Consider the following 20,589-nt stretch of genomic DNA (forward strand, 5'->3'; position numbering starts at 1 on the left):
CCAAACGACGACCAACTGCATGTTTAAATTGGTAAAAGCTTGCGAGCGGCCTGTGTGTACATGTGGGTATCTGCGCCTGCACTCGCCTAATGATGAGTGTGCGCTGCGCGTGTGTGGCCGCATGCATAAATCCTCTGACGCTGCTAACATGCATGTCGATGTATCTCACTCTGGAATATAAATACACAGCTTTCCTGTGAGCACATATGTCCGAGTGTGTGCTATCTTTGTGAGAGTGAGGACATTTCTGCCGGTCCCGACTACTTCAAAAGGTTGTTTTTCTAGTTCTAATTCTAGTTTCACACACCCCGGGTCTTATTTTAGTAGTTGTGGCCGTCAAACCTTCACGTCTATCTGTATAATATCACTCTGCACACCAAGTTAATTGCTGAGTTCTTGCAACTTTAAAAAAAAAAAAGGAAGAAATCAAAGACCACAAGCTGTCAGACAATCTCACAGGTTGCTTTAAAACACTAACCCCTCAGGTTAGAAAAACTCACTTTGAAGAGAAAATGAAGGCAAACTGTGAAGTAATAACCCAAATTGTTCGCTGCAAACATCCATCACAGTTAAGAGGCCTTCTTCTTTCTGGTCCAACTTAGACCCACCATACTTTTGGCTCTTGTGCTCACGCGGCCGGCTCACTTCTAGCTGATTGCCCCAAATAAAGTGTTTTGTATAATCTGGTTGGCTTGTTCGCAACCTATCTGATCATCTGACAATATAATGTGATGTGTGGATGTAACGAGTCTGACAGATGGAAGCAAAACTACAAACAAAATTGCAACAATCCAAAATCTTCGTTTAAGTCAGTGCAGTACGGTTATGTGTACATTAATACATACATTTAAAGGGGGAACTCCACCCAGTTAACACATATGAAGTGGCGTACTACTGCATATGTGGAGAGGTCGAATAGAGCCTTTTGTTGCTCCAGAGGAAGCTGCATGTAATCTGATAAATTGAGATGTCAATTAGTGATTCTGCTGCATTGTGGGTAATGCAAGTGAAAGAAGAACTCAAGAGATAAAACAAATAAAACATCTCTGGTTCTGCTGTCTGACCATCATCTGATCATTGAGTCCAGAAGTGTTTTGGAGTACAACGCTGGACCAGTGGACTGCGTTCCAAAACCTGTCGCCTACATTTCCCACAATGCAAATTACAATGGCGGCATTTTTAATCAGACTAGATGCTGCTTCCTCCCTGTAAACACACTTTAACATGTAAAACTGGTGGAGTAAACCTTTAACTGTCCATCGTATGAGCCTGATTGGAGTGTGTGTGTGTGTGTGTGTGTGTGTGTGTGTGTGTGTGTGTGTGTGTGTGTGTGTGTGTGTGTGTGTGTGTGTGTGTGTGTGTGTGTGTGCGCCTCACCCGCTCTATACTGTTTGTGTGTACAGTACGTGTGAATACTGTGTATGTCTGCATGTTTTAATGCTGCCAGCTTGCTCTGTTTCCCAGAAGGGCAGAGCCCGTCGTCAGTGCCAGCTGGCTGCCTACTTGGCAGACTGAAAGTCATTATATAGAAAAGGTCAACTGCCCGCACACTGGAGAAACTTGGTGCGGAGAATATCACCCACTGACCTAGAACTGGAGCCTAAATATTGGTTACCCTCGCTCGTGCCATCTGGCAAACCATCACTGGATAGAATCTAGTTGGAAGGGCACAAAATGCTCACCACGAGATGGCCGCAGATGATAGGCGTGACATTAAGAGCCTGTGTGAGAACAGCAAGCTCATTGTGGTTTCGACTTCTTAGTTTAGACTTGTCTGCTATAGCAATAACACTCAGGCTGCTCCTCAGATGTATTACATCACCATCGTACCCACGATAACAGTAAAGAACACTCTTCAGTGGATGATGGCGTCTGTTCAGCAGTTACCAAAGCATGTGTGCCGACTGAAGCTTCCCTCAAAGTACTTTACACATGCAGAGAAATCCTGCACAAACACAGTATATCACCAACGGTTTGCATGAAAGCTGGACGATTACCAAAACAGCATGGCCTGCTGAGATTTGTTGGAATTATCAAAACGGCTGGAATGCAGCTTTGACTTATGTGACTTCTTGGCTGCGGCGAGCAGTTTTTTTGTATACAGAGCAACTTAATTCTGACTTCAGTCGAACGCTCAGCCACAACTGAGAGGAGCTGCTCAGATCTCTGGTGGTTACAGATTCACTGTCGACCGAATCTAAACGGGATGGGAACTGTGTCAGCACAAATTTGCTGGTCCGCCACATGCACAGGTTAGCAACGAAGTATCTAGATATCACACACACACACACATACACACATACACACACAGAAATATTCCAGTCCCACCATGGAATGCCGTCTCATAGCTGAGGGTGTGGTGGTTACCGCGTCCACTGACCAATCAACACCAAGGTTTGATAAGAGCCAGAAGCTGGAGCTGGAACGTGTGTGTGTGTGTGTGTGTCCATTCTACACACACACGCACACACACACACACACAGCAGCAGCAGCAGGACTGTATTGTTGTTGCTCTCCGTGGTAGGTTGGCACGCTGAGGGGAAATGGGAGCTGTGAAAACTCTACTGGAGAGATGCTGCTGGCAAACTGGAGGTGTGTGTGTGTGTGTGTGTGTGTGTGTGTGTGTGTGTGTGTGTGTGTGTGTGTGTGTGTTTGAGAGGGAGGAGGGAGGTCAGCGAAGAAGAAAAGAAGGTGGAGTGAGGCGGACAGAAAGAAGGAGGAAAATAACACAAAGAAGAAGAAAAAAAAGGGAAGGTAGAGGGATGGAGGTGGGGAGGGAAGGAGCGAGAGAGACGTAGGAAAGAAAAACAAAGCTGGGGTTGAGAAGAAGAAGAGCTGGGAAGGGAAATCAGAAAGAAAAGACAGAAGAGGGGAAAGTGCCAGGCGAGGCCGGAGAAAGCAGAGAAGGTGTTGCTCGTAAAAACCTTGCCAAAAGTTCCTCGAGCGAGGGGGAACAGAAAAATAGGCAGTTAAAATCAGAATTAGTTTGTGTAAAGTTGGCTCGGGCCGCTCGCTGCTTCCAGCAGTGAACTCATTCAACTGAGCACACACACGCACGCACGCACACACACACACTCGCTTTGTCATATAGATCAGATGTGATCATGCACACTACACACACACATAACTGGATTTCAAAAACAAACATTCACACACTCATACACACACACTGCAGCACAAAAAGGTTCCTGATTGCGGCTCAATCAATTGGTCCCCTCGAGAGTTTACAGCATTCAATTTCCCCACATTTTCACAGCAGTTGGGGCAACAGAGAGGAATCTGAGGCTCCGACAAATCAACACTGCAGGGTGTGTGTGTGTGTGTGTGTGTGTGTGTGTGTGTGTGTGTGTGTGTGTGTGTGTGTGTGTGTGTGTGTGTGTCGCCCCTGTGGGGCAGGTGTGAATTGGACGCAGGAGAGAAAAGCTGTGCCTGCTTTCCAATTCATTTTTAGCCAGCATCGTTAAGCCTGTTAAGCCTCCCCCTCCCCTCCGTCCACCCCAAAAAAAAAAAAAAAAACCCTCCACTCAAATTAGATGCAAATGAGGTCTCAAGTGGCTTCCCAAGGAGGACATTACGGCTCCGACTGGCCCGAGGTAATCTTTGTGAGTGCGTGTGTGTGTGTGTGTGTCGAGGCCACCACTGTTTTTCTCTCGTTAACCTTTATTTTTTGCCCAAACGCTCTGTTTACAATGGTGAAGAGAACCCGGGGCTCTCAGAGAGAATCACTCTGGAGTTATGACAGGTGGACCCCGGCACTCGCGAACGTGGAGGAAGTGAACTGGACTCAAAGTTACTCACTGCGTGTATAATAAAGAGAGTACGTGGGGGCTAACTCCGGAGTTTAAGGGAGCAAACTGGTGATTTTTCAACCGTTTTCGACTGATTTCCTTCCTCCCAGGCAGCTGTTCAGAGTCATCCAATGAAAAAGTGACATTAATTCATGCATCCGAAGGTTGTTCATCAGGTCCTTTTGCCTGATTTCAATAAATTTGGAACATGATTCAGTACATGTGGCCTGGGAGGGCGATAAAAAGGAGTAGTAGCTGAAAAAAAACAAGATTTTCCACTCCAGATTCGTCTGTGACAACCATCGATGGAGAAACTCTACATCCTCTCCTCTGTGAAGAAGCCAATTCAGTTTGTGGCTCAACCTTCACTTCTTCTGCATGCAAAACAAACTAAACATCAAAATTAGAAAAGAAATGCAAAATGGATCACCGTTGAGATTTTTAACAGGATCAAATATAGGCTGACTTTTTTAACTTCCAAGAGCTACAAACACACAACAGCCCTGTTCTGTTTTCCATCTGCACTCGGCATGAGCACACAGGGTCGCCTGTGACAAAGGTAAACAGCTGACCACAACAGAAAACTGTATTTAGCAATATTATGAGTGTTTGGAACAAACCGATCATGCAGACTCGCAGCAGAGTGGTGATTATGGAACCGTACAATAGTGATTTAAAGCTTTGGAAGTTTCCGTGGACATTTCAAACTGGACTTTGTCGTCGTGGGAAATCCGACGAATGTGTTTTTGAATCAGAGCTGACTACAAACCTGCGACACACTCCTCAGAGTCGTCTCTGAAGGCGTGATCACTGAACACTGGAGTGTTCCTTTAAGCCCCGTGTGTCAGAGAGCACCGCTTCATCGGCCAAACTGATGCATACCAGCGTCCATCCAGTTACCTCAACATTGCGACATCGCTTTGCTTTTTTTTCGACCGAACGGAACATCTCGCTGCCAGGAAACTTTTGAAATAACAGATTCAACAAATATGAATATATTTATGGCTCTTCAGTTAATTTTAACGTTGATTGCCAGTTTTTGTTCCCTTCGAGAAGGTTCTCTCGTGTCCTCACGTTGACGCTGTCATAACAAAAAAGTCGTTTACGGGAGCAGCATGACATCCACAATAACACTGGCGACGCACCGATGACTGTATAAATGTTTTGAAAAACAAAATTCAGCTCCAAAATCATCAATCATGTGAGTGTCTTACATAAGACAATGATTTAAAAATCTAAACTACTGAATAAAAATGATAATAATGAAATAACTATATGGAACTTTACTTTGATGCAAATGTGGCATTTTAAACCGGGAGCTGAACAAACTCGGCACATTTGTCTCCAGAATCTGTCGTCCATGTGGACTTCCATCCCAGTCGTTGAACCCAAATCCCCGCTCAGGGCAATAATGCTCATCTCTTCTTTCCCGAAAGTTTCCCCATATGCCGTAACCTTTAGAGCCGAAATCTCATCCATTTTAATGTTTCCCATCTCAAACTCCCCTAAAATATATCTGCAGAGAGCGAGAGAGAAAGGATGAAGGCAGGCAGAGAGGGAGGAAAAGAGCAACTCTGGGCCAAAGTCACAGCTGAAACACTGACCTGGATAAATCAGGGAAACATAAACACATAGTTTCTGGAGTGAACGGGGAGGGAGGGGGGCGCTGCTACCCCAAATATTCCACCCCAGGGACCCCAGCGAGAGGCAGGGGACCCCCTTATCCCACCTCCCCTTCACAGCCCGCTCTAATTATTTAGGGTGTAAATGTCTTCGGGGGATTGCTGTGTAAAAGCCAACAGGTCCTGGGAGGTCACAGCAGCCCGGCGGGGTAGAGGACATACCGGTGAGGTTTTTCTGTTCACACTCACACATGCGTTCACAAGCAACACACAGATCAATACGCATGTAAACAAACTTGTGTAAAAGTAGAAAATGCACGCACAAATGCTATTTCATATCCACCAGTTACCCCCCAACATCCACCTCCACTAGCATGGCCCCCCGTTTCCTTCTGCAGCCCGCTGATTGTGTTTGTTGTCTCAGGGTTAGGTCTGTTGTTGATCCCCTGCGGAGCTTTTGGCTGCTCCGTTATCACGCATAATGGCTTCCATACCTTAACGGGCGTAGGTGTGTGTGTGTGTGTGTGTGTGTGTGTGTGTGTTTGTGGGAGTGCATGTGTGTGGCTGCGGGGGTGTATACGTGTCAAGATCAGGCTGGAGGTGGCAGCAGCGTCAGTCAGAGGTCCGTCCCTGCCCGAGGACTGAATATCATTTGAAACTTACTGTCGCCAGGTCAGGGAGAAAAGGAAAAAAAAAAAGGCACTAAACGTATTTCTTTACGGGAGAAAAAAAAACATTGTGTAGGATTTCACACAAGTCACTGAGGATCTGGTTCAACTTCACAAAGCGGTGAAAAACTTTGGAAAGTCTCCCAGCGAAGGGAGCGTGGACGAGTATAAAAAGATTTAAGGAGCTCACAGCTTCTTCTCACCTTTCGTTTTGACCTGGTTAAAACTTAAACGCTGACTCTAAAAGCTGCTTCAGGACTGTTTTTTGCTTTACTGCCTCCATTCACGGGGGTCACCGGTGAACTTTAGGGCAGTTTCATGTGCACCATCCAGAACCAGAGTGGTATCCGCTCTCAGCCAGGAGGCATTAAACACTTGTAACTTTCCTCAGGAAACTAGCCCTAGTTTTCCAAAAGTATAGAGGTAATTAATGGTGGATCATTTTACTATTAATCAGAGTTATTGAGCTTTAAATGCCTCTAAAAAGTCTGCAAGGCCAGCACCAATATAAATAAATTCATTTCACTTAACGTGTATAAAAGGTTTTATTTTACTTCAGAGCAACAAAATGTTGAGTTATACCCGTCAGTCTCTGAAAATTGATCACATTGATCACAGATTGTGGGTCAATTTAGTCACTCACAGCAGAAACTAGCAGGATGATACGTTACGTATACACAAGGACACGTCTTATGTACATACTTTCTCACTGTGGTTCAGACCTGCTCCAATCAGAAAGCTTCATTTTCACTTTTATTGTGATTTTTAGGTTGAATTAAAAAAAACTGACTTGAGTTTTGGAAAAGCTGCTTAAATTCAGATAGTAGATGTTTGTCTGTAACTGATGGATTTCCAAACCTGAAATCAAGGTGAATCTAAAAGATGGACACTGAGAAGTAAAACTGCATGAAACTCTGCAGGTTGTTTGTTCAGTTCAAATCAATCATGACTCATTTTCTCTTCTTCACTTCTCCTGGAATTTAGTCTCTAAATATACATAATGCACCTTTAAACATTAACGGACAGGTCGCCTCTGCATCACCTCTGATAACTCAAACCTCACCTTAAGTTTTACACATGCAGGCTGCACACAGTTCAGATGTTTCCCCACAGGAATATGAGAATAAAGCGCACCACACGGCCACATGGCGCACAATACATGATGACAATAAAAATCTGCTTTAAACTGTCGTTGAGATTTCACTTACAGTCGCTCGGCATTCCTCGGTATTCCTTTAGGCACAGTCTTCAAACCCAGACCCTGGCAGTCCACATGCGACCCGGAGCAGCTGCACTTGTGTGGGCATCCAGTCACCGAGGCAGCGCACAGCAGCAGCGCCAAAACAAGAGCCCAAACCCGGCAGAGCGCTGCCCGCTTCTCGGGTCCGATCGGAGGCATGATTATCCACTCAGATTACTTCCAACGCGAAGTTAATTGAAAATCCGCGGGGGTGAAAATCGTGGAAGTAAAAGATCCCGCAAAAAAAATGAAAATAAAAAAAAGGTCAAGAAAGGCCGTTCGACTGCGTGGTGGGATTTTTTTTTTTTTTTTTAAAGTGATGAGAGAAATCAAATTAAGTTCGCTGCTGGAGAAGTTCGGCAAAGTTTCTCTCAACAAGAGGCTCGATCAGTCAGGAGCTCCTCACAGCGCTGCCTCTCCATTGAAGAAAAGAAAGAAGAAATGAGGATTCAACAAAAAAATATGAAGTTTTTTCTTCTCTAAAACATCTCCGCGCGTCACTCAAAGCTCGATGCGTAAAAAGTCTCCCCCCATTCACAAACTCAGCCTCCTGACTCCTGAAGGTGAAAATGTTTCAGCTCGGGTGTAACCTCCTCCCAGAGAACATCCCTCCGCTGCCAGTGAGTGAGAGAGAGAGAAAAAACAGAAGAAGGAGAAGAAGAAGAAGAAGGAGAGGAAGAAAGTGAGAGTTTGCAGAGGAGTTGTAATCAGAGAAAGAAAAAAAACAAAAAAAAGTTGAGAGAGCAGAAGGCGCAACACAGACTGGTCCGCCTGGAAGTTGTGAGAGTGAGAGAGGCAGACAGATTTGTACTTCGGTTTCCCCCAAAATTCTCTCTCTCTCTCTCTCTCTCTCTCTCTCTCTGTCTCTCTCTCTCTCTGTCTCTCTCTCTCTCTCTCTCTCTCTCTCTGTCTCTCTCTCTCTCTGTTGATGTCACCAGAGAGCTCTCCAAACTTTCTCTCGTCCCTTATCTTCCCCACAGAAACCCTCCGTGCTGCTGTATGAACTCTGCTTCTTTTCCCACACAGTGAAACAGCAGCAGTGACTTATTACAGCACTTGTTTTGTAGCTAATTTCCCAGCAGCCTCCTCTAGATCATCCTGATGATTTACTTTGTGATCAGTTGGTTTGGAGTCAAGTCTTTTTTTATGAGCCATATCTTCAAGTTGCTGCAGACATCATCCCCCTGAGAGTGTCTGTGTGTGTCAGCATCACTGATTAATGCTTCAACAACACGCTGACACAGAAATGTTGTCTGATCACATCCAAGTTTGATTTAACAGCACACAAAAAACTTGGATTCAGATGCATTAAACTGAGATTTAAGGTCACCTATGAGCTTAAATGAATCTTTAAATATGAACATAAACTTGGATTTGAGTTCAGATTTTTGGTTATTTGTTGATAATCTCGGTTAAAGTCTCTGCTCAGTGACTCTGGGACAGATGCAGTGCAGCAGTGAGGTGAACAGACTTGGATCCTCTGCAGGTTGCAGAAGTGCTGCTGCCCTCTATTGGTGGAAGAGAGAACTTCTATAAAGACTCATCAGTAATGAAACAGTTTCTCTTCTCATTAAATCAGTTTCTGCCTAATTAATTCAGCTCATTTGAGGAAGATTGTTGCAAATGCACAAAAATTAAAACAATCTTTTTTTCCTCTGCAGGGTCTGACTGTGGCTCAGAGGCAGAGCCAGCATCTTGTTATCTGAAGGTCGCTGGTTAGATTCCCCTGGTCTGCATGTCAAGGTGTCCTCGGGCAAGACACTGAACCTCAAACTGCTCCTGATGTGCAGGTTGGCACCATCTATGGCAGCCACCACCATCAGAGGACAAAAGCATCTGATAATTGACCTTAAATGTAAAATGCAGCTGATGAACGGTGAGTATCTCAGTGTCTCTTCTGATGCTCAAGATAAATAAAAGTAAAACTATTTGGTGTTCTGAAGATGTTCCACTCATTTTAAAAGTAACTACATGGTGTAATTTATCCTGAGGTACAAGTAAAATTACCAAAAGTACCAAAAATGACTTGATTGCAGTAATTAGTTACTTTGAGATGTGTTTTGATGGCATGTCTCCTCTTCTCCTCCATGAGTCGCTGTGAACATTCACACCTGAAGCCTGATGTGTCTCCTGATGTTCGATCTGTTCAGAGCCTCGCCTGGTGGTTGTTGCTGAGGACGAAGAAAACATCACGTATTATAGCATCGAGTTGTAAACCTGAAATCATCTGAGTTCAAGTGTTTAGAAAATGAAGCTGAATGAAATGAACCGTCTGCAATCAGCTGTTCAAACTGTGAGCTCTGTTCAGCTTCAGCGGTGTGTTCAGATGTGTGACCCATATTAATTCCATTTCTGATGTTTGGATATGCTCTCTATCCTCAGATTCTGATCTCATGTTCTTTTTTTTTTCCTTTTTCATCTGAAGTTGTTTTGTTGAAAACCCTCCCTCATGTTGAAAATGAAGCTGCTCTCAGTTTCCGATCGATGGCGGCAGCAGGGCAAAGCAGAGCAGCACAGCTCTTTTCCTCAGCAGCTAACTCCAGCTCCTCCCGGGGGATCCCTGCAGGTTCCCCCTGGCATTCAGTGAGATTACATCCCTCTGGAGTTTCCTGGGTCTGCCCCGAGGTTTCCTCCCTGCCGGCCATACTCAGGGAGACACAGGAGGGAGAAGCCTGCTCAGTAAGCCGGGCTCCTCTGTGGAGAAAACCCATCTGCACATGGATCTTATTATTACGACCAAGAGTGAACATGCAGGAGTGACACATCCTAAAGTGCGCGATTCACAATAAGTTAAGGATATTCGATGTCTCACTTGATTGTTTGTTCTGTGACACATCTGAATATTTTTGGTCCCCATAAATAATGTGACACATATCATTTGACTTGTGTGCACATGGAATAGCCACAGAATGCTAAGTGGCTACAACAATGTTCAGAAAAGCACAACTCTATACAGGGGCGTATTTAACCCAAGGCAAACCCAGTCATTGGGGCCCTCCACATCTTACTGCGCTGACAAAAGTTTTATTCTCACCTCAACACAAGGTCTTCAATGTGGGCAGCAGCAAGTAGGTTCAGCCTGGATATTGTTGTATCTTGTGTTACCACTTAGTTGAACTAGATAAAGTCCTTAACACTAGAAGAGACGGAATTCCAACACTACTTGACCGCTAGATTTTAAACTCTATAATCTCTCATGTAAATACCCATCTGAGTGATGAATGCATTCATTGTGTCATGATATTTAAAAACAAAAACAAAGTAATACCAAAATGTACATTTTAACAAGTTTAATCATACATTTATCAATATTCATATCATTGCACATAGTAAACCGTAATTATTGCAGATATTTACACAAGATTTTAAAAGAGAAAAATCAGAACAAGAAAATTGACTATCAAAAGCAACTTATTTGATTATGAAACATTTTATTTAACACTTAATATATAATACAAGAAATAAGTCGCATCACCACACTGTGTTGAACAGCTCTGCTGTTGTTTCATGAAGGGGAACTCCCGTTTTTGTTTGCTCATGGTGCCAAACCAGGCTATAAAATACAACTATAAATAATAATTACAAGTAAATTCGCAAAGAGGCACAGCTGGAGACTGCGAACACTGTTAGAGACTAGAGAGACAAAGAAGGCAGCAAACCGCCCGAAATGATGTGCGGTCAATATGACTGTTTATGGCCGAAATAGGTAATTCATATAATATTTTCTTTGTGTTTTGTGTAATTTATATAAAAACTATTCTAAATCCAAATTCAAATACAGACACTTTTGGGAAAAGTCAGGTAAGTTAACAGCAGTACTGCATGTTTTCATTCAACAAAGTTTTTGCACATAAACATACATTTGAAAACGGTCAATGACCGTCTTGGCCGTTCTAGTGTTAAAATCCTTCTTGAGGATTATTATCTAACAAGTGAATCATCTCAACGCTTTTACTGTAACTGATAATAACATTAATCAATGTTTAACATAGTTTACCATGTCGACTGCTTTAATACTCACATCTTTGCGATGAAAAGCGTCCCTGTGTCTCTCTCCGCTTCATCTCTGTTGTAGAGAACCTGCGGCTACATTCGGTGTCACTCGAAAAAAAGTTGACATCTTTGGTAGTTTTGATTTAAAAAAAAAAAAACATGTTCGCTCTTCTCTCGTCTTCTCCGCTCCACCAGCGTAACTCCGCTTCATTTTTCTCAACTCAAAACCTCTCAAAAAGCGCGCCAACTACTTTGTTTTGCTTCCGGCTTCCTGAATCAAGTTTACGCATGCGCAGTAACATGGAATAGTCCATTGCATGAGAAGGGAGGGGGGAGCAGTCGAAACAATCATGATAGATTAAGCATTTTTATGTATTTTTAAACGCGGGAATTAAGACTAAAACAATAATAACTGATTTAAAGCGAAGACAACTTTATTAATCAGTTTTTATGAGATTATGAGTTTGAGTTTTGGGCCCCCTGAAAATCTCGTTTGCCTAATGGTAAGTCCCGCCCCATTCTATAATACATATTAATACCAACAATTTAAAAGCATACTGCTGCTAATTTTATGAATTTCCTGACGCATTTTCCTGCTCCATCTTTCTTCTGAGGATGAGTTACAGATGCCAGTTTTGTTGAAAGGCATATTAGTATTGCAGATAAAAGAGTACTCAGAAGCAAAACGTTTTTTAAAATGAACAAAGTTACTAACACAACAGCCGCAAATCTAATACCACTAAAACATTAAACAAGATGTCACATTTATCTGTTTCTTTGAGTGATCTGCCAACATTGACCTCAAGCTAATTTAACCTATCAGACAAGTGCCTCAGCATTTCAATAAGGCACTTTGTGTTTATTTAACATAACATTAAGACCTTCTAACTAGATAGAAGTGAATGAGAGTGATGTGATGCTGCTGCAGCGAGCAGCAAAATGAGATTGAGACCTGAAAAGGCTTGTTTTTTTTGTTTTTTTTTTAAGGCTCAATTAAAAACAGGGATGTTTGCAGGGACAGGACACTAAAAACCACGTCTGGTCACACGAGTTTTACTGGAAACCATTACATGACTTTATCATTGGGAGGAGGAGGAGATGGTGGCGTTTCAATAATTGTAAGTGTGACATCGCAGGATATTTTTTTAGGGGAAATTCCAATTTCCAGCCTTTTTGTTTCAACTAAAACCACATATTGTTTCGCAGGAAGTTGCTAATTCCAGCAGTGTTTGGCTTTTCAAATGTCCATACCTAACCAGAGCAGCAGCAATGTATTTCAACTTACTGTGGTTTTACAGAAACATACTTAGCTAACATTTATTCTTGCGATCGCGTTGTTTGAGAAGAGCTCAGTTTGAGAAGAGCTCAGTTTGAGTTTGATATTATTTATTAAGGTTTTGCGAAACTGCATCGATGGCAACATGCTATTTAATAGATCTCACATGTTCTCAACCGACTCCAGTGCAGGTTGTTCATGCTCCTGCATACTATTCATATGGTTCAATAAAGGAAAACATGGGGCTCATGTCACATACAGTAAAGCTGCAGTGCATTCAGAGTTCATAACCAAACAGCGTTCGACTCCGGGTTAAAATGTAAACGTTAATGAGCTCGGGCAATGAATAACTAGGAGGACATGAGAGCACATACAAATCCATACGAGAAGAAAAAAAAATAACAGTTCTGTGGAAACATCTGGTGTTGCTTTGTCTCCATGTGTTGCACTAAATGAATAAAGGAGACGGAGCATATAGTGCGTACTGTATATAAGACTTAAAGACTGAGAGGGAAGGAAGTAACACAACGAACAAGTCAGACTGATCTGAGAGAAGGGAAGGACCCAACTGCAGAAACACTCGACAGGATTCAGGAACTAAGGGCGAGCTTTATTACACAAAAGCTGAATGATACAAAAAACAAGAATCCAGGAAAACCAAAATGAGTCAAACAGACAAAAACCCAAAGTACAAATCAATGAAAACAGGAGGAACAAAAAACTAGTACATACCATGAGGTCAAACAGAGAAATGATTGAGTAACACTGGAGGACGCTGGGATGAAACACAGGAGGAAACAGACAAAGACAAGAAGAAGTACAAAGACTATATACACACACACTAACGAGGGGATGAGGTGCAGGTGGGGCGGGGAAACGACAGGTGAGGGGAAAGGAATGGAAAAACACTGGAAGGAGGGAAAATCACACAGAGGGAGAAACTGAAGAGCAACACACACGAGGGCACAATTTCAAAATAAAAGAGGAAGTAACAGAACAACAAAAACCTGGATAATGACAGCTTAGACCATAGCCCCGCAGACCATATTCACAAGGCGGCCATTTTCCTCTGATGTCACTCTCAGGATGGGAAGATGTTACGCTGCTGTGTTCCAGGTTGCAAGTCGTATAGACATTAATGGAAGCTAATGGAAAATATAAACCTTGAGATTTGGCCTGATGTCCGTCCAGATTTTCTCTTTCCATTGGCTTTTATGTTGCTGATCAACCAGGAAGTGCTGAAATGATAAAAAAAAATGTGTCAGATTCTCTACATTTAAAAAGTGAAGCTACCTGGAGCTCAGCAGTCTGACGTTTCAGCTTCCCACCCTGAGCATTATGTCAGAGTAAAATGGCCACCGTATGACCTATACGTTCTAATTTAGAGAGGTTGTATTTGGTGGTTGTGTTTAATCGACTCACTGTTTAACCATTACTCCTTTTTCCTATTATTGCGTAAAGGGGAAAATGTCTTTTGGGTCGATGTGCTCGAGTGGCTACGGCGCCAAAACTCACAACTCACAGCGCAGCGCTGAGCAACAAATATCTTTATCTCTGGATTTTAATTCTAATTGACACATTTTCACTCGGGGAACGGGGCGACTCTTCCGTTGGCTGGTTATCCAGGCTGCCATTTAAAACATACTGCCAGTCATTTTGGCAAAAACAACTACATGTCAGTCGTGTTGATGTATGATGAAACCCAGCTTCCCTCACTGGGGTAATTTAGCTCAACATCTAATCCGAAACTCGGAACAAAACATTGATGTTTAACATGTTTGGGTGATTTCAGATGTCACAACCAAGATTTGTAAATTGGCTAAAATGGGGAAAATTGTAGTTACTCACATTTCCTTCCATAAGGTTTGGAGACATGTTTGAGCCAATAGGTGGCCAGTTGGAGAGCTTCCATCTCTGAGAGCTACGAGAGTTTTGGGCAAAAAAATACAGAAAAAAAAAACTGCACCGCCACAAAAACAACACATTGAAACACTCAGATTGAAGGAGCGATCATCCTTTTTTTTTCCTTCACACAAACCGCTGCTTATGAGTGCATGAAACCGCTCTGTGACGGCTTTGTTTGGCCTCATTGGGATAAGATGCATGTCATTAACTGCTGAGGTTGAGGGGTTTTTTTTGCTCAGGACCTTTAATTCCTGATCCCTTCTTGAGCGTTTTTTCTTCTCTCTCTCCCGGAGTCTCCGCTGTATTTTTTTGGTGAATTAAGCAGAAAAAAAACCTCAAAACATGCAGAGGGCTTTGCAAAATGAGACATTAGGCATTTGTGAAGTGAACAGAGTTGGCTGATACGAAGCTTCTCACACCACATAACTACTGCCACTCTCTCCCCTCTCCATTTCCTCCTTTCCTCACCCTCTCCCTCGCCATCCCTCGGGTGCCCTTTTCAACTCCATCTCTTTTCTCCCTGCTTATAATCCCCCCTGAACTTCCTCTCTTTCTCTTCCTGTCATTCAGCCTCTCACTGGCACGTTCTCGTTTTTTTTTTTTTTTTTTTTTTATTCCTCTCTTCCTTCCCATCATCCGAAAATCTCTCTGTGTAACTTTATCTCTCTCTCTTTCTCTCTCGTTGCAGCCGCTGTATTTTTTACGAGCTGAGAGATAGTGTGCTGCTAATTAGCATCTCTCTGCGGTTCGAGACCGAGCTAGTGACCGAGGTGACAGCTTCTCGCTTCACTGCTCACACACACACACACACACACACACACACACACACACACACACACACACACACACACACACACACACACACACTACCATCATGCTGTCAAGGAGAATTTCCTCTCTGGTGACCAAGTCTCTCTCTCACACATGCATAAGACAAAAGCCATTTTTCCAGCCCGGTCTGTCCAGGCCTTATATTTGTATTGGATAATAACAGAGGACACATGTTGCATCCGGTGCCAACGTTTGGTGCTAATTCAGAATCTGCTCCCATTGTTGAATGACTGGCGATTTAATGCTGAGTTAAAACAATAGTTACGTACGTGTTTTCTTGACCTTCATCCTTGAAGGGCAGCACAACAGTGATTAATCATCAGTTTGTCTGTCAGTAAACCCATCTGCTGTTGCTTCACTGCAAAATAGAGAAAAATAGAAAACCATGTTGCTCTGGGTAATATTAACATTATAACATAACATTATGTCATGCTCATATTAATAATAATACTTTTTTGGGAGGGATTACAAGCTTCAGTACCCAAAAAACCTGTCAGTTTTCTCGTCTGGTTCCCCCTCTGTCTAAAAAAAGCTCTGTTTTAGCCACTGTTTCTTTAAATACCCAGTCTCTCCTCTGATTGGTCCACTCAAACATGCCTGAGCCAGCAAGGCAAACAACAACAGAGCAGCTGCAGATAAATAAGATGATGTGCACTGGAGGGGAAGAAAACCATGATAATATTGTACTTGTGTTTGTTTTATGTTTTCATCTGATGAGGTTTTTCATCTCTTCACTGGATGTTCGAGCCTCCTGCTTCAGTTCTTCACCGCGTCTTCATTAGGTCTGTTTCCACTGCACTTTGTGGTTCTTTGCTTTTATCAATACACCAATATTTCCCATCACAGCCAAGTGTAAAAATGTACTTCTCATATTGAAAAAGTGCAGAAAAACAGGTCAGTGGAAACAAACCCGCAGATGCTTTTGTCTTCCTCCTCATAGTTCCTACCGCTCCTCTCCCTCTTGTTCTCGTGGGGTTTTCCTCTCTTCTTCTCTCTGTCCTCCCTCCTCTTCCTCTCCTCCTCTTCTTCTCCTCCTCCATCCCAGCAATGGACAGATTGCAGAATAATTGGTGGAAAGTTTGGACTTCTCTTCACACTGGGCCTCATCCATTGAACCGCTCTGATATCTGATGGCGCATTAATGGTTCATGCTGCACAGCTGTGTGCGCATGCTGCTGGCAACTGTGTGTGTGTGTGTGTGTGTGTGTGTGTGTGTGTGTGTGTGTGTGTGTGTGTGTGTGTGTGTGTGTATTTGAGGCTTTGTCCTGGTATTCGTGTAGGTGTCTGTTCACCTAATTTTGTGTTTTTTGCATGTCAGTGATGAAGTATGTCCTCGTGGTTTAATGGATCTTTTAGCCAGACAGATCTTTGGCTCTTCTGTGGCCCCTGCAAAGCTATTATCTCCCCATGCACTGTGGACACACTTCCTCCGTGTGTGTGTGTGTGTGTGTGTGTGTGTGTGTGTGTGTGTGTGTGTGTGTGTGTGTGTGTGTGTGTGTGTGTGAGAGAGAGCGAGAGAGAGAGAGACAGAGTGAGAGAAGTCAAGAGTAAGCCAACGTTTAAAGGAGACTATCATAACATCCCCATGTCGCTTTGGACACACACATAATTATGTTCATGTGTAATGACAACGGAACACAATTGAAGCTTCTTTTAGGGGAAAACCTGACCAATAACTAACCCCTGTCCTACTTTAGTACATTTTAAGTCGAGGTAGTTGTACTAAAGAGTTGATTTTATCTGTCATTATAGTGCAACAGGTGTAAATGAGAAGCTGGAGTTTAATCCTGGGCTGAATCATGATGTCTTTGAGGAGCCACAGAAGACGATCCCTCTTCCAGGACGGACAGACGTGCAGTAGATGTCGCCTGCACAGAACAGAACAACAACGACTCCAGACTTTCACAGTTTATGCCATGCATATGCCAAAGTGGTATGCCAGTCCTTTCCAGTGACTTCGTGGAGACCAGATGTCCAAATACCAAGTGTTGTATCAGGTGAAGTTGTAAAAAGAGCAAGAAAGTAGGGCAGGGTAGACTTTTACCCTGGGTATGAGTTCAACTGAACATCTAGTTTTCATCACATAAACGAAGTAACTATTATAACCAAAACCACAATCTTTTCTGAATCCTAACTAAATAGTTTTATTACCTAAAACTTAACCAAACTACTGCACAACTGCCAGATTTCAGAATGAAACTTCTCCTTAAATTAGACTTGAATCGTTTCTAATAACAAAACTGTTCTTATCATTTAACAAAAAGGTCTCTTTGTCTCTGTACATCTGTCTTATTTCCTTCTGAAATATTGACAGACACTTATTAACCATCTCAGGATGTCAGTGGCAAAAACAGATGGACGTAACTTTGACAGTTGCAATTGCTCCGAAGTGAAACTTTTGGTGGGAATGAACCTTTAACACACGCAAACATGTGGATATTGGGCCCAGGTTCAAACCTGGATACCTGAATATCCCTTAATCCTTGATTGTAATCCAACTATTTCATCTCTGCTCCTCAGTTTTGCCCTTTATTTTAAACTCTACTCAACCTATTGTCAAAAATGTTACCTCAGTCCCACAAGACCGACGTGACTTCTAATCCAAACTCTCTGCTTCAATTAGCCTGATTTTATTTAGAATTAACTTTTAACTAAAACAACATCTTACGTTATGATGACAGGACAGAAAAGTCCTCAGGTCTCTAATAAAACGCTGTAAAGGTCCACAGCTCACAGCTAAATAATGTTTCTTTAAAACAAAGTTATACGGGTCGACACAAACACACACAGACACACACACACACAGACACACACACTGGTGTTCCCGAATGGGCATTTAAATAATGCCACATGTTGCTCCGCCGCCTTTGTTTCATTGTGAGGATTTTTTTTCTCTCTTGCTGCTTCCCATGTTGTGTTTGATTGATGGGCTAATTTACTAGAATATCACACTGACACACACACACACACACACACACACACACACACAGCCTGGTTGGTGTGTTAGAAGAAGGCTTGTTTCAGCCCGGGCGGATCCAAACGTCTGTGGACAGGCTCAGTTACTGATACTCTTAAAGTGTGTTTGACTCTGAAGGAAAACGTACTAAAAGTGTCTTTTAACGTGATATCAGTCACTAAGACTTCTTCCTTTCTTTCTTTCTTCTTCTCGTCTTTTTCACTCACTCAGGATCATTTATAGATTATTTCTCGAGCTCTGTAGACATTCAACTCATCGTCATTGCCTCAGACATGAATATCCAAAAATCCCTGATTAATAAAGAACTAAAGAATATGTTCATCCGGCTGAACTGACCCTGGAAACTAATCAGGAAGCAGTCCCGTAGTTCTGTGAGGCTATTTGTTACAAGCTGACACATATACAGTACAAACTGTGCTTAATGGCCGGGCAGCCATGTGTTTGTGTGATTTCGGGTTCAGTAATAATTACTCATTAAACTCTAACCTCTGTGATTAAACTACTGATTGAGCAGCAGCACATCTGCGCTGCTGACCCTTCATGTGTTATGAGAGAGAGACTGGGTGTGTTTTCAGGCTCGTGTTGTTCCACAGCTCTCAGCTATTTACCCACAAACACAACAGCATCTGTCTTCAGACGACAGGAAACACGTCTCCGTCTGCGTTTCGATGTCATTTTTCTGCACAATCCTTCTGTCTTCAATTCCCTCGCGTCATCGCTGGCTTTAAAATGTTGCTCAGGCGTTTAGATGAAGTTATTTCTTTTACTTTTCTGGCACTTTTTGTTGCTGTTTTGACAGTCAAGATGAACGATAAATGTCTTAAATGCAGTTTCAGTGACAGCGTTAGAGCCTGAGGAGACAAAAAGAGAGGCAGAGAGGGAGAGAAAACGAGAATGAACTATATTTAAAGGTCGTTTTTGAATGGCAGATTCCCAAGTACAATATTTTTTGTTCACGCTGGCAGTGGTAGACCCCAAATCGCTAAGAAAAACCTGCTACACACACAGACACACACACACACACACAGACGCACAAATGTCCTGATTACTGCGTTTACAATCCTTTGTCTGACAGGAAAAAAACAGAGCTGAGTAAACGAGAGAGTGTGTGGTCCAAACGACGAGAAAGATGTACAACAATGTGTGTCGCTGGCTTTGACCTGACAGTTTCCTTTCAAACCTTGAATTTGCTCAAATGAATCCCAAAAAGCCGAGTGTGAGCTACACAAGACGTGTTTCCAGCGAGGTGATAACTGGACTGAAACAACCTGAGAGGAAGCTTCGCCACTTTCAATAAATCTTTTTATGTATGTAAGAAATATATAAATATATATATATATATATATGATATCACCATCCACTGACCTCCATTAACCCGACATAGTTCAATTAGAGGAAAGTCCATTTGTATAAATCTGTGTCCTCTTCTGTTAATTTATAGTGAAAGCTAATTATCTAAATCTCGATGTGTAGACGTGCACGCCGAGCTGCAGGACGCTGAAAATCATGTATGCGTGCATGTGTGTGTGTGTGTGTGTGTGTGTGTGTGTGTGTGTGTGTGTGTGCGTGTGTGTGTTCAGAGCAGAGGTTAACCTCTTCCTTTTCCTCCCTAACAAGGAGAGGTCAAAGGTTGTGATACAAATGGAGGGAGCGGAGGAAAGAAGGATGAAAGGATAAATTGCAGAAGGAGGCAGGGAGGGAGACTGATTGGAAGCCAGATGTCTAATATGGTCTATAAATATCAGCTGACAGAGAACCACCGAGCCGCCGAGTCCAAGATTTCACAACTTGTATCTTCTGTCCTCGTCTTCCTTTACTTTTCATCTGTAATGACTTTTCTTTGTTTGTGGTTTTTTTTCAGACGTCTCACCCAGAAGCTTCCAGTTACTTCTCTGTGTTACAGGCAGCTGGATCTGATGTTTCAGCAACACAGATTTGGTAACTTTCCCCTCGCGATGTTGTGAAATGCCCAAGTGTCCTCTTTAGCAGCATGAGAGTGAGAGCAAGTCCCCGAAGGCTGTGATTAAAGAGGCAGAGTGTCCGTGTGTCCTGTGTTCTGTAAGACATGATTAAGTGTGGCTGAAGAGTTGTGGACCGTGTCGTGGTGATGTAGTAATCATAATATTGACCTCAAAACTGATTTGAAACATGTCACAGCTAACGACTGTCGACTCTCTGACTGTTGATGACACACAAGGAGAAGGGACTTTTTGTACGGGATAAGATTTTAAAATCTGTCTGTAAAGATGTCCAATAATCAGGCACAAGATATTCTGAGTTACCAATTTA

General features: G+C 42.8%; 1 protein-coding gene and 1 long non-coding RNA gene across 5 annotated transcripts in view; one reads left to right on the forward strand and one right to left on the reverse strand.

Moving 5' to 3' along the window:
• Nucleotides 1-11,533, reverse strand: part of slit3 (slit homolog 3 (Drosophila)) — a 253,595-nt gene extending 242,062 nt beyond the window's left edge. The window contains exons 1-2 of one of the 3 annotated variants that reach the window (XM_037076548.1): nucleotides 11,340-11,533; nucleotides 9,366-9,489 (exon numbers count right to left, since the gene is read on the reverse strand). In XM_037076548.1, coding sequence (XP_036932443.1) covers nucleotides 9,366-9,489; nucleotides 11,340-11,382 — 167 coding nt within the window. In that variant the 5' untranslated portion in view covers nucleotides 11,383-11,533. Of the gene's footprint in view, nucleotides 1-7,286; nucleotides 7,933-9,365; nucleotides 9,490-11,339 lie in introns of those variants that run through there. The other 2 variants (XM_037076546.1, XM_037076547.1) reach the window with 2 other exon arrangements.
• Nucleotides 11,534-11,691: 158 nt separating this feature from the next.
• Nucleotides 11,692-20,589, forward strand: part of LOC119007139 — a 9,436-nt gene continuing 538 nt past the window's right edge. The window contains exons 1-3 of one of the 2 annotated variants that reach the window (XR_005071030.1): nucleotides 11,692-11,814; nucleotides 17,076-17,320; nucleotides 20,162-20,589. The exon at nucleotides 20,162-20,589 is cut by the window's right edge and continues 538 nt beyond it. This is a non-coding gene — a long non-coding RNA (uncharacterized LOC119007139). Of the gene's footprint in view, nucleotides 11,815-12,361; nucleotides 12,430-17,075; nucleotides 17,321-20,161 lie in introns of those variants that run through there. The other variant, XR_005071031.1, reaches the window with a different exon arrangement.

This window comes from Acanthopagrus latus, chromosome 18, assembly GCF_904848185.1.
Source record: "Acanthopagrus latus isolate v.2019 chromosome 18, fAcaLat1.1, whole genome shotgun sequence".
NCBI classification, from domain to species: Eukaryota; Metazoa; Chordata; class Actinopteri; order Spariformes; family Sparidae; genus Acanthopagrus; species Acanthopagrus latus.